Source organism: Nipponia nippon, unplaced genomic scaffold (genome assembly GCF_047370975.1).
Source record: "Nipponia nippon isolate SJK-2023a ecotype South Korea unplaced genomic scaffold, ASM4737097v1 scaffold_10, whole genome shotgun sequence".
In the NCBI taxonomy this organism is placed as follows: Eukaryota; Metazoa; Chordata; class Aves; order Pelecaniformes; family Threskiornithidae; genus Nipponia; species Nipponia nippon.
The window spans coordinates 15,467,476-15,481,586 of record NW_028262291.1 but is presented as its reverse complement, the minus strand read 5'-3'; the positions used below and the strand labels follow the sequence as shown (position 1 = coordinate 15,481,586).

Here is a 14,111-nt window from a genome sequence, read left to right as displayed (position 1 = left end):
TTAGAAAAGCAGAAAGGAAGAGCAAAGGAAAGAAAACCTCAGTTTTCCCCACAAGCTTCTAAGATGACTTTGCAAATAAGGTGAAACGCAAGTGCTGAAGGAAGATTCCCTTTTCGTGACTATGAAATCAAGTTCCAGCAGGCCACAGGAGGGATGGATGGGCAGCCTCACTTCAGAATAGTTCGCAAACATTCCCGAGCAGGTTATACAAAATATGGATGAGGAAGTACAGGAAAGTTTGTGTCACTAGGTATAAACTGTGCAACCGGTTCAAGCAAATCTGGGGCCCTCTCAGTGGTTCAGCAGTGGCCCTGCTTCATTCTTCTGCAGTCATACTGTAATATCCGAAGCTGTTTAGGTTGCTCAAATTATCAATATAGAGCTCTTGGTACAAGTGTTACATGACAGAAGATATCTTCCTGTAATACCCAACACTCTTGAAACTGTAATTGGGCAAGTCTGAGCAAATCCTATTTTGTGTCGTGTGTTCATATGTGTGCTTTGCAAAAGTAAAAAAGTCTTATGGTTGGATGAACAATCTACCCACAATATAACAAGATAGGTAGATAACCAGTTGTAGCTTCCGTAATGGCAGATTATATAGACTATAAACCTCAAGGACTGGTGTGACATAAGAGCATGTGATTGCTGCTGCTCGTGGAGTTTTGACGTGTAAGATTTGGAAGTTCTCATTTTTACATCTATAACAAGCTATTACTAAACTTTTGTTTGAAACAGATAGAAAATAATGGACCTCTGATCAACATGATATACAAAGTGCTAAAGAACTCAGCACAAGGGTTACTATCCAGTATACATGTAAGACTGCTTGCATCTGAAATGTGCTCATCCCATTGCTTTTTAAAATAGCAGTCAATGTTTACATATTCTGGCTTTTACAGGTGTCTTATGGTAAACAGTAAAGCTTTCTGTAAGATTTTGTTTTTTCCTGCCTTTTTTTTTTTTTCTTCTCCCCACCGCCCCCCCCCCCCCCCCCTTTTGGAGTCTGTATGCGAAATTATGGCTGACCTCAGTGTTTGGTTTAATTTTATCATGTTTTTGAAAATGATCGTGTCAAGTAGCGACTCCTATGTGTAATTTTGAAAATGTGAAAGCATGCTAAATCTTCATTATGTTCTCATGTTCACTGCTTGATAATTAACAAATTCTTTACAGTTCTGATTATGTAATTTAAAATATCCCCAAAATCTATAGACTCTGGCTTTTATGTTAATTCCATTGCTTTGAAAAAGGCTTTTGCATTCTCTTAGCTTGCAAGTAATTAAATATGCAAAATTTTTACTTTGACATGCTGGTATTTATGCTTATATTTAATTATTTGTTACTATTATACATAGGATTTAGAATGTAAATAATTCCATTAATACTTTTGAAAGAAAGAGTTTTTCCTATATAAAACACATCATTGTTGAAAATGACAATATCCAAAAATAGAAAGTTTTGAGAAGCAGTAAATGCTTTTGATTTTGGTGGTGGGGAGATAATGTTTCACCACATGAAAACACATGATAAGTCTTTGAATGGAGTCTGCCATTGGAGGAGAGAAGACAGTAAATACAAATGATGACCATATTCTTCTGTCTTAAACCTGCTTTGTTATTTGAAGATACTATGTGTAGATGGCTAACTACACATAACATGTTAAATGAGAAACTGAGGTTGTATCAAAGATTTATTTCTACTTACAGTAAAATGTAATTACTTTAAAAAAGCTACCATGATCCTGTAGGTGCCTGTTAGGTTAATAAGTAAACTATGTAGCTTCAAGTCTGGAGATTGCCAGTCATTCAATAAAAAAATCAAACTATCCCTTCTACCCCACCAAAAAAGCCAACAACTTCTGCTCTTATATTAAATCTTCTGCGTCTTATATTATTAAAGGCAATATTTAGGTGAACTTTGCCTCATAAACTCTTGCCTGTGTATGAGTAGAAATATACTGTATATGAGTGCTATACTTCTAAACACCAGGTGTTTCTTTGGGAAGACAGCATTGGCTTTAATGAATCTTTAAAAGTGTTCTAATCTAGTAATATTAAGTCATTAGATTTTAAGGCTTTTAAAAACTGTATGATTAATGAGCTGTATTATATTGCCATTTTCTTAACCTCATTTATTCACAAAATGGGTCCCATGTAGGCAGTGGAGTAATCAACTTTCTACAGAGATAGACATGCCTTCATTTTAAGATTGCTGTGAAGGTTGAAAGTATAATATAGTATAGTTTCTGTACTGATTTAAAAACTGCATTATGTGAGAAGATAATCTTCTCACCAGAAATTGAATATAAAATGAGTGATTTATGGAATGAGAGATTTGTTATATTATAAATATGTCAAAATAGATTAATTACATTTAATTCCACTATAGCACTTGTATAGCAGTCTGTTTTTAATACAATTCACCCTGGACTATGGAAGAGACTATCCTTTGTAAAATGAAATAGTTGCCAAAAAGTTGTATTTTTAGTCATTAATTAATGCTGTTATTCTTGCAACCACACATTTAAAGGAACTATTCAAGTCCTTTGGCTTCAAGAAGGCTATTAAAACCAAACTGTTAAAACTATTAGGTTTTGCAGGAACAGGACCTTTGTAACCATAGACAAGTGGGGTTATGCTGTTTTGTACAGAATTTTAAGCTGCTGTAAGAGTTATTAAGTAGCCTAATATAACTAGTAATCCTTTCTGATAACATCTTTTTAAAAACTAAAGCCATATTTGAAAAGACTTGTATCCAAAATTTTCTTAATCTTTATTAATAACTGTGAATATTTAACAAAACTTTTCTTTTCATTGTTGAAGCATAATCAGGCTTTAGTTTGCAACAAATTTCTCAGATCTTTAAAACCTATTCCTCTTAGGTGACGGGGCGTGACACGTTAAAAGAACGAAGTACAAAACCTGTCAAGATTGCAGAAAGTGATATTGATGTAAGTATCAAATACCACTTCAGAACCTCTTGCATTGTTTTGGCTACTTATGTTGTACTGTTACGTGTTCACGTTGTTATGCTCTTTGGAGTAAAATACTACTAGTGGAGACTTTTCTGCTTGTTTTTTAAAATCTAACATTATATATTTATATGATTTCATTTTGAGGTCAAGCTAAGTATTTTCTGTGAGCAGGACAGAATTCTGCAGGACTTGGAGGACAAAATAAGAGCCCTGAAGGAAAATAAAGTAAGTAGATTAAAAATGGTTTTATAAAATAATAACTGTCATCTAATCCTAAAACGTGAAGTTGCAAACAAAAAATTGAATTACTGGATGCTGCTTGCATTATACTAGTTTTCTTTGGACATGTGTATAAACATATAAGGAAAAGAACTAGGTTTTATGTTAGGATGAGTACTCACTTTTAGAAAATATGTTTTTGAAAATGAATGTTTTATAACCACATTTAATTTTCTGGCATTTATTATAAATTGGAGTACATACACTGTTCTGTGTAGTTTTGCTTTATGTCTTAATATGTATGTGGTGTGAGGCGGAGTCATGTTTCATTTGCAGTTCTTCCCACGTGCACAAAAATTGTTTGCATGAGTAGCAGCGTGCTACCACATTGAGCTCTCACTGTAACTTGTGTGGTGGTTTGTTGGGGTTTTTTGTTGGTGGTTTGTTTTGATTTTTAAAAAAAGGAGTGAGAGAAGGGAGAGAGATTCAAGTTTGTAGTAATTTCAGAAACGTATGGTGGTTTATGTATAATACTGTGAACTTAGTTCTGAGGGTTGTGACTGAAAGGCTGGAATATCTCCAGTAACGAGTTTGTAGTTGGAACGACCTCCTTTCCTCTGTGCCCATTCAAGTCAGAGTTCAAATTGTAAACAATAACAAAATGGTTTGTCTTTCCTTGCCTGTATGTATCTTTATCTGCTTCACTGCCTGTGAGTTATAGCTGTCAATAAATTGAGGTGGTTGAGAAAAAAATCTATTCTAAAACGAAAGTACTGTCCAGATGGATCCTTTGGGAGAGCTACTGTGCAAAAATGATTCAGTGTTATTTACTCCTGACTGAATGAATCGGGCCTACTTAGTGTTTTAGACAATATTTTAATGCCTATCCTTAAATAAACATCTAATGCTGTGCGATGGTAGGGCTGTCACAGTTCTATACTACTTAGTGGGAATTTTTCTGAAACTGTACATTACAGTTTTGTACAGACTGTAAGTAGAAAAATTCCCCTCTCACTGCTTTGTTTTCCACAGTTTTGGCTACTCAATGGAAAGATTTAATGGAAAATACCAGATATTTTTGGTTATAGTAGTTAATTAAGGCTCTTGCACTTTTTCGTTTACATCTTAGTCTCCACAACAGGAGGCCAATCCTAACCTCCTGTGGCTTATAGGAAAGACTGGGGAGGTGGAAAAGAACTTTTTTTTTCCCGCAGGTTGATCCATAAAATTCCATGTAAATGTTGTAATCTTACTGCCATCATCTTTGTTAGGATCAGCTGGAGTCTGTTTTGGAGGTTTTACACAGGCAGATGGAACAGTACAAAGACCAACCACGACATGCAGAAAAAATTTCTTACCAGCAGAGACTTTTGCAAGAGGATCTCATCCAGATTCGGGCTGAAATATCCAAAGTTTCAACGGTATGTGTTTTTTGTTGTTTCAAGAAAACCATAGTTAAAATGCCAGCTAGAGTAAAACCGTATAGTTTGTTGGATTAGGGGAGTTAAGTCCTGTTCTGAGCTGATTTGGTTAAGGTACGGGATACTAAACCAGAGCAAAACAATTTAAACAGTCTCTCCAGCTTTCCTTTTTAATGCCCCCTTCTCCACCCACCCCCCACCCCCCACCCCCCCAGCTCAAAAACCTTTTTTATACCTTTTTCATTTATGTATGGGGTTTATATTGCAAATCTTTCAGCTAATCCTTTGAAAATATAAGTATGATTCCATGGTATTTTTCCAGAGGAAGAGGAATTGGGAAAGTCTGTTGATATTTCAGTCAAAATTCACTGTTGATATTATGACTTAATAAAATTGAAATGCAATTTAATGTTGCATTTTTATTAAAAAAAATATTTCTAAGAATTGGCGATGAAAGAGAGTATATGAAACCTGGGTGTTGTGTACTCAGTATATTACTCCTGCCTCTTAATGAATATGGGACCAGCTCTTCAGAAGACTGTTTCTAGAACTGCATGAACACCTTTCCTATAGTAAGATCTGGTCATTAAAATGCCAGTATTATTTTTATATATATATATATTCAAATAATACTGGCATTTTAATGCACGCATATATATATATATAATATGCAGTGTTTTGTGCCTGTAGAAAATGTGTGACTTTCACAGACAGCATTCCGCAGGGATCCATCTTGGGGCCAGTGCTCTTAAATATCTTCATAAATCACTTGGATGCAGGACTTGAAGGTTTGTTGTCAAAGTTTGGTGATGACACAAAATTGGGAGGAGCTGTTGACACTCAAGGGCAGAGAGGCCCTGCAGAGAGATCTGGACAAATTAGAGAGCTGAGCAATCACCAACCGTATGAAGTTTAACAAGGGCAAGTGCCGGATTTTGCACCCGGGACATGGCAACCCTTAGATGTACATGTAGACTGGGGAACGAGAGGCTGGAGAGCAGCCCCGCGGAGAGGGATCTGGAGGTTCTGGGTGACGGCAAGTTGAACATGAGCCAACGGTGTGCCCTGGCAGCCAAAAGGGCCGACCGTGTCCTGGGGTGCATCAAGCACTGTATTGCTAGCTGGTTGAGGGAGGTGATTGTCCCGCTCTGCTCTGCGCTGGTGCGGCCTCACCTTGAGTACTGTGTGCAGTTTGAGGCGCCACAGTACAAAAAGGATATGAAGCTACTAGAGAGTGTCCAGAGGAGAGCCACAAAGATGGCAAAGGGTTTAGAGGGGAAGCCATACGAGGAGCGGCTGAAGTCACTTGGTCTGTTCAGCCTGGAGAAGAGGAGACTGAGGGCAGACCTCATCGCGGTCTACAGCTTCCTCACAAGGGGAGGACAGGCAGGTGCTGATCTCTTCTCCCTGACGACCAACGATAGGACCCGAGGGAATGGCAGGAAGATATGCCAGGGGACGTCTAGGTTGATCATTAGGAAAAGGTTCTTCACCCAAAGGGTAGTGGAGCACTGGAACAGGCTCCCCCGGGAGGTAGTCACAGTGCCAAGCCTGACAATATTCAAGAAGCATTTGGATAACGCCCTGAGACCTATGGTGTGATTTTTGGGGTTGTCCTATGCAGGGACAGGAGTTGGACTCGATGATCCTTGTGGGTCCCTTCCAACTCCGGATATTGTATGATTCTATGATTTAAAATTTAATCAGGGGCATAAACAGCAAGTAATTGTAAGAATGGCTGTACTGGTCCAGTCCAAGGCTCCTTCTAGCCAAGGGTTCTGGCTTCAGCAGTGGGCATAAGCAGATGCTTAGGGAAGGAAGAGTAAGGATACAAGAGGTGGGTAGTATTTGCTGTCACAACCAATCCTTCTAACTATTTCCTGCTCAGGGAATTCCTGAGGCTGGTATTTTTTTGTGTGTGTGTTTAGTAATCCTGAGTAGATCTTATTTCCAAGAACCCGTACAGTCTCCTATTAAATTTTGTGAACGTTTTGCATCCAAAACATCATTTGGCAAGGTATTGCCCAGATCTTTTTTTTCCCCACTGCGTGGACAGCCACTTTCTTTTATTTGGTTTGAGCCTGACTTGTACATGTTTCATGTGGTATACCCTTGTTCTTGTATAAGAAAGGATGGGGAATGGTCAGTTGTTACCGCTCTCTCCCTGCCACTCATGGTTTCATAGACTTCTGTTATTTCTTCCCCTCAACTCCCAAGTGATCTCTTCTCTAGACTTCAGAGAAAAAGCCTTCTTCATCATTCCTTACATAAAAATGCTCCAGACATTTGATTTTTCTCAGTTCTGGGTCAGAAGGCAGACTGTAGTGCCATGGATGCTGGAAATAATCTAAGTAAAGTAAGGGTGATTAAGTAGCCTTATTTTCCAGGTGTCTGCTTGTTTAGTCACTTCTAATGACATTACAACACAGTCTGTAGAACTTTTAAAGAATGACCTGCTTTGTGTTTCAAAACATGAGTTCTGGTTTAGGTGACTGTTTGGATTTTAATTAAAAAGTTGTTTTAAATAGGTAAGGTAAAAGGAAATGGAACTGGAATAGACTTGATTCCTTCATAGCATATTAGTCATAGTTCAAATTCTATTAAATGCCGGTTCTATGCTTAAGAAATGGTTTTGTGTGAGGAAGCTGGCCAGAATTTTTTAACAAGGGATTCTTGACTTGATCTTGCAAGCTATAAAGCGTTTTGAAGTTTATCATTAACTCTAAGCGAAAATGTAGACTACAAAATGGATTTTTTGCTTCTTTTTATAATGGAACACCACCATCTTAAAAACACTTTGGCTCTCAATTAGAGAATGGATAGAGTGATTTCAAAGTTTATTGTAACATTGTATTAAGAGTATTCTCTCTGTTAATAGGAAATGGAAAATGCCTGGAATGAATATCTGAAATTAGAAAAGGATGTGAGCCAGCTGAAAAAAGCCTTACAGGAACAGATGAATAGTTCATTGGTATCTCAGGTGAGTCCATTTCCAGACACTGGTTTACTTATGAGATGATTTTGTCTGAACTTGAAAGCTATCATCTCATGAGAAATTCTCCACAATTTTTGCACTGTATTCAGCTGTCATGTAGCTTAGTTTGCAAAGTTCAGGCATTGTAACGGCATAGCTGCGCAGTAACTAGCTATCTTGCAGCATGTGTAATAGTTTCTCATAAGTTGTCTATGTAAATTTGTCATTATTTTATTACGGTTTTATTACATGCTGACATCTTGACATTGATAACGTATTTAATTTATAAGACTATGCAGGACTTCTTAGTCTTCCATTTATTTGATCTGACATTGTTGGCTTCTTTATCCATTTTTAAGAACATCAGTCACTAGCTTGTTACTGTCATTACTTGTTCTTTGTCATGTTCTGCTATTTATGGAAGATTTATCTCTGCAGATTGTTTTGTGAAGTGGAATAAGTGTTTAACAGCCATTGGTAATTGAAAGGCATCTTGGTTTTAAATCAATTATTCAGTTTTGAATCTTACAAAGAAGCTTTGTTTGAAGCTAAGCTATTCTGTTTCCTGAACTGGATGTGGCATACCAGATTATTTCTACATACCTGCTTACAGCTGGTGATTTTATTCTTAGAGCAAGAAATACAGTCCAGATTATTTTTTCTGTGTTTAAGCACAACAGTTTTATTTAAAAGACAAAACACAAGGAACAAAGCTAATGTATACATTTTGCTCAAATCTTAGCCTACTTTTCCAAATACCCTGGGCCAAAAGAGCTCACTAGTTAAATTTTTAGATTTATTTATTTGCAACAAATATCTGAGCAGATATGAATTGAAGTCTATTTATTTTCAATATTAATGGATAAACATTTTGTATCAAAGCAAGAGTTGTAAAACTTTTTTAGATTGCATCAATCTTCAAAGTCCATTTTGATTTAATTTTGGGGAGTGGCAGAGTGATTCAGTTGCTGGAGCCAGAATATTATGTAATTGAGCTCAGCTGTAGAAGACATCCCTCCAAAAAATCCCAGGGGTGTTTTAGAGTAAAATCTACCCTGTATGAAGTTATTTTGTTTAACAAAAGGAAATTACAGGTTTAAACAAAATATAGTTTGTTAAAGTACTTTAACAATTTCCAGTTGTGCATTGAGCATGCTTAAAATGCTGGATGTGTGGCATGTGATTTAGGAATACATATAGAAGGGAGTGTGGTTTGCACAGAAAAAGATGTTAACTCAATTTTATTATCATCTCATATCACATACATGCATAATTATAAAAAAATACACGTGTGCACACACACACATTATGCGTTTTGTGTGAAAGTACTGAATGACCTTAAAACTATATTCCTTCAAAGAAGCCTCACTTCAAGTGCCCATAATAGAGTTTTTTTGATCTCTGCCCAAGGGCAGGTAGACTCAAGACAGCTTATCTAGTATTTTCCAATAGCACTAAATTAATACACACTGCATTTGAAAAAATGCAGTCTTCATGGAATATGATTAAAAATTCAGTAAATTTGCAGGCTCAAGTTGCTGTAGGAAACAGCTAATGTTGTTTCTATATAGCATTAATTGAGAGGTTAAAAACTAAATGTTTCAAGCAGCTCAGTCAGAGTAAATCTTGCTTTTAAGTGTGTAGCTTCATTGTCTTTTGCTTAAGGGTTGGGGGGATCTGGGCACGCTGAAATTAACTGAGATGTGGTATTTCGTCAGTGATAACTTTTTGGTTGGTAAGTGTTTCTCCTCTGGTTTTATAAATCATTCTAAATTATGTTTCTGTGTGAAGGAAGTTAGAGAAATTGATTTATCTCTCCGAGTTATCTTTTCATGCTTGCCCATAAAGTATATTTATACCCTTTCGTGAACAGCAATCTTGGCTTTCATAATTTAAAAATAAATTCATCTGTTTATCTTTTAGATCTAGTCCATTTTTGATGTAAAATATTCTCTTCACATCAATATTTAAGTAATGGGAAGAAATAATATTAAAAGATCTCCTGGCTTTTATACATTACCGATCGAACATTTTCTGAGTGGTTTCAGAAGCAGGATTTTTGTACACGTGGGGTTTTTTTTTAACCAGTTCTGAGGCTTGATTATTGTAAATCCATCATTTGGTTCCTTGTAGTATGATTAATCTCAGAAAAATGAAATGAAACGTGCAGATTTATAGTTTGTATCCTGACAATCTTTGAAGATACGTCCCATCTATCGAGTGAGTTTACTACAGACAAATAACGTTCTCCATCATTTAAATGTTTGTGTTCTTGGCACCCTGTTTGCTGATCTATAACCTGGCTGAACATATTTTCTGATCTAAGACAGAAAGTGGAAAGCAATTTATATGCCTTCCTCAGCTCTATGAGGCATAAGAGCTTTTACTAAACTTTTTCTCTTTCAGGCTTATAGGATTAATTAGTGGTTATTTTGCAGCTCATGGCAAGTGATGGATTTCTAGAGTTCTTGAGCAGTTTCTAAGCAATTCTTAACCACAGTGTTTCACTGCCGCCTTCTTTCTTTAGTAAGACCAAGAGGAAAACAATATTATTAAGTTTATTCTTAATGCCAATTTTGGAAGGCAGAATTACCAGGCTTTGATTAAGTAGGTGAGAATAGCTATTTATGATGACTGCAGTGAACATCTGACTGAAGTGGGTGGCTTCAGTAGCCAAGGCCTCTGGCCGCAAGATGGAGTCAAAGGCGGAGTCCAGACTGTAGACAAAGTTTCCCTTTCTTTCCTCCTGGAAAGCCTCGGTAAAGCAAATAGGATGCAAGATGAGACCAAATCCTGGAACAGCAGCAGTATATTGTTTCAACTTATAATACATCATGTCCAGTAGGCCTAACAACCCGAATATAAGCAGAAATTAAATTTGTCAGCCCTTCTGAGTTAGTTTTGGTTTTATATTTCATCCATTAAAAACCATTAGGAAGTTCACAGCAGTATTCAGGGAGGCTATACTAATTTTTTGCTTTTTTTAATATTGGACATTTCCCCTAAATGTATTAAGATGATTTCTGTAAGGCTGCCTTAGCAGTCTTAAGTGTGTAATATAGGATTTAAGAAGAAAGTTCAAATGAAAAGTTGTGTAAGCTCATTTCATGTAGAACATTAAACTAGGTTTTTGTAGCCTGAATAATATTGTCGAGCAAAATGTAGATGTGTCTGTTTTGCCCAGCCTTCTATAGAAAGACTTCCAAGACTCAGAAAATGCTATAATAAATTTTATGGGCAAGATATGTTGGTTTGTGGTGGTGGGTTTTTTGTTTTTTTTTTTAATTTTAAAATAATTACTTAACTCATTTCTAGACTCCTAAGTTTTCATGTAAGTTCTGAAACGTTAGTTTGGTTTCGGTATCAAAAGAAGGATAAGCCCATAATAAATTAAAAATGAGATATAATTGATTTTTTTTTTATTTTGTTTCTCTCTCTCTCTCTCTCTCTTTTTTTTTTTTTTTTTTTTTTTTTTTACTACAAATGTCAGGAGAAAACACAAATACAAAAAGACTTGTGGAGAATTGAAGATGTTATAGCTGGCTTGAGTGCAAATAAAACAAACTACAAAACCATAGTAGACTCTATCAAGAATCCAGGTAAGAACATAATTAAAACACAAAAAAATATACAAATGCAGCTGAATCTTTGGGTCTGTACAAATAATCTAAAAGTTTGTTCTACTGCAGAAAATCCAGTTAATTCTGCCATTGGTTGCATCAAAAAACTCTGTTGATTGAGCACGTTAACTTGGTGTTTCTTTAGTTAGGTGGCAAAAAGGTTTTTTGTTGTTTGTTACCACACTCTGATGGCACTAAAATGTAACAAGCCATAAAAAAGGGAACAATAATAATAATAATAATGGGCTAAGTTCTTAAAGTTGCAGAAGGAGTTTCCGTCACATGCCAGGCTCATACCAGTCTAATATCTATTCTGCGTTCTGTCCAGGAGCTCCAATCTGTGTTTGTCTCTCCTTCCCCCCCCTCACCCCCCGCCTTGGATGCTGCCCAACTGCCCTTGGTGCAGTTGCCTTCCCCTTCCCTCTTCAGGCAGGTGTTCAGTGGGCAGAGCAACAACATCAGCTATGGAAAAGAGGAAGGGAAAGTGTGTGTGGTCTGCATTTCAATTGCTTTATTATGTTTCAAAGAAAAGACCTAAGGCATTGGGATAGCAAGAGACTGTTAACACCTACTGTAAATTCACTTTATATTTAAATTATCTTTGCTTACCTTTTACATGCAGAGATAAAATAGTTCTGGGATGGTGAGATCCTACTTTTTTTAAGGTATGGCTATGAGTGCTTAGCCTTGTCTAGATCTATTGGCATCTTAAGGAAACTGTGGCACGGGGCCAGATACAGCCTATGAACTGATTTCATATGACTCTCGGGCTTTTCTTCCCTCCCTTCCACTGCCCTCGCCAAGGAATTTTAGTGTATGACATTAAAGTGTGTGTTTTTATTTTTGGCCTGAAAGGCTTGCTTGAGCCTCATCAAGAAAATGTTTTCCACCCCTGCTATAATGTCACAATCAAACATTTTTATGTCCAAAAAACTCACCATTTGTGTTCAAAGCCATGTGCAGAGTATTAGGGCTGTTTTATGAAGTCTAAGGATGTTAATTGCTATTCTCATGAACATTATTGATAAGAAACAACACCTAACACATTTACATATTTCTCCCCTAGAGAGAAAAATAGTGCCTTCTTTTTCTCAGTCTTCAGTGCCTTCCTTACCAGCTTCCCTCACAACTGCAGAGAGCAAACTTTCAGTCCCGCAAAGCCCTCCACCCAGTCCGGTTAAGTCCTCTCTGGAGGTTAGGCTGTATCCACAGCCTTATTTCCAGGCTAGAATGCAGCATCAAGCACAGCAGCTGAAAAAAATTGAGCCGCCTCTTCAGTCACCAATTAAGCTAAAGCCAAAGGTTGTAAGTACTGCTCTTATGAGATTCATTCACCAATGTTTCCATTTACTTCTGGCAGAAACAGTGAAAGTTTTGTGGTTACAAAGTGCACACAGTGTGGAGGCACAACAGGGAGACGCTTAAGGTGTTTGTACTGAAACTGAGCAATGGCATTTACAGGAGAATATATGTGTGTAACCTGGAGCTTTATGTACAGTAGCCATATACTGGTTTAGAACATACCAATGCAGAGCCTTCCTTGGTGATGCTTTGTTGTTGATTACTTGTTTGCTTTCTTGGGTCTTTGGTTTTTAAAGCCTCAAGGTCCTGGTGTGGACAGAGGAGAGCATGCTAAAGCAATCACAAATAACTCATATAATGTAATGAACTTTCAGTCAGTTTATGCCAGACTGTTTTCAGACTGTTTGCCAAATACCTGTGCTTTCCTGTTACCAGGAAGATGAAGCACCGCCCAGACCACCTCTCCCTCAGTTGTACAGTCCTGATGATCAGCCACCAGCTGTTCCACCTCTCCCGAGAGAAGCCACTGTCATCAGACACACATCAGTGCGGGGCCTGAAACGTCAGTCAGATGAAAGAAAGAGAGACAGAGAACTCGGACAGTATGTTAATGGAGATTATAGGGTGAGCACTCATACACCGATACACCTGCACTTTAAAGATATGCGAACCTATAATAAAAGATATTGTCTGTATGTCTTGTGATAAGGAGAGAGGCATAATGGCAGAGGGGTAGTAATGGCAGGGAGAGATCTATGCCATACAGTAACAGCAGGGAGAGATTTAGTAATCCAGAAACAAAGCCTTAGGATTTAAGATTATTAAGACTTGCTGTCTGTGATTTCATTTGAGCTGATGAGTATTTTTCCATATAGGTGGAACTGCGTTCATACATGAGTGAACCAGAACTAGCAACGATAGGTGGTGACCTCAACCAACCTTCTAGTGGTTTAATAAGCTCTGACAGTGGATACCAGACATTACCTACCCGTGGTAAGCCAGGAATTTATGTAGTTGATTTTTAACAGTACTGTCTGTATAGGAGCTTTTTGCTCCTAGGATTTTCTGGAGATGGTCTTTATCATCAGATCATTATTTTTAGATTAACTATGCGATGCTGTGAAAGTCTAGAGATTTTGTGCGTTTTAATGGTGCTGTTACAGACAACCAGCCTTTTGCAAAGCAACTTAGTATATAATGCTTAAAAAAAGGCATAGCAAAACATGAAATTAGCTGTTAGAATGTCTCCTATATTTAGAGTTATTCCTCATAATTTCTGTGTGATCTTTTACAAACTCAAGTATTTTTTTTGAACACTTTTATTGCCATTGAAATGAAAGCGATAAAGAATAGGAATATAATGCCCCCAGACATTATATGTGACTTGACAGTCCATCTCCACTCTGCTACGGTCCTGTAACTGTTTCACAAATGAGGATAGAGAGGATATTTGGGGAAGAGCAATTAATTTCTTAGCCATTCTTTTCTTATTTCTTTCCTTTCTAACAGTGAATGTTAAGGTTTGATTTTTCTTCATAGATGTGATTATTTGTACGGCTTATCTACTGTTGTACAGCTGAGTTCACCCCATACCTCAT

General features: G+C 37.1%; 1 protein-coding gene across 9 annotated transcripts in view; it reads left to right on the top strand.

The window, feature by feature from the left end:
• Positions 1–14,111, top strand: part of PLEKHA7 (pleckstrin homology domain containing A7) — a 168,222-nt gene that overhangs the window by 139,835 nt on the left and 14,276 nt on the right. For 8 of the 9 annotated variants that reach the window (XM_087745643.1, XM_087745641.1, XM_087745642.1 and 5 more), the window contains 8 exons: positions 2,885–2,953; positions 3,122–3,202; positions 4,468–4,617; positions 7,496–7,597; positions 11,082–11,190; positions 12,278–12,516; positions 12,949–13,137; positions 13,389–13,506. In XM_087745643.1, the coding sequence (XP_087601769.1) occupies positions 2,885–2,953; positions 3,122–3,202; positions 4,468–4,617; positions 7,496–7,597; positions 11,082–11,190; positions 12,278–12,516; positions 12,949–13,137; positions 13,389–13,506 (1,057 nt within the window). The remainder of the gene's footprint in view (positions 1–2,884; positions 2,954–3,121; positions 3,203–4,467; positions 4,618–7,495; positions 7,598–11,081; positions 11,191–12,277; positions 12,517–12,948; positions 13,138–13,388; positions 13,507–14,111) is intronic. The other variant, XM_087745637.1, reaches the window with a different exon arrangement.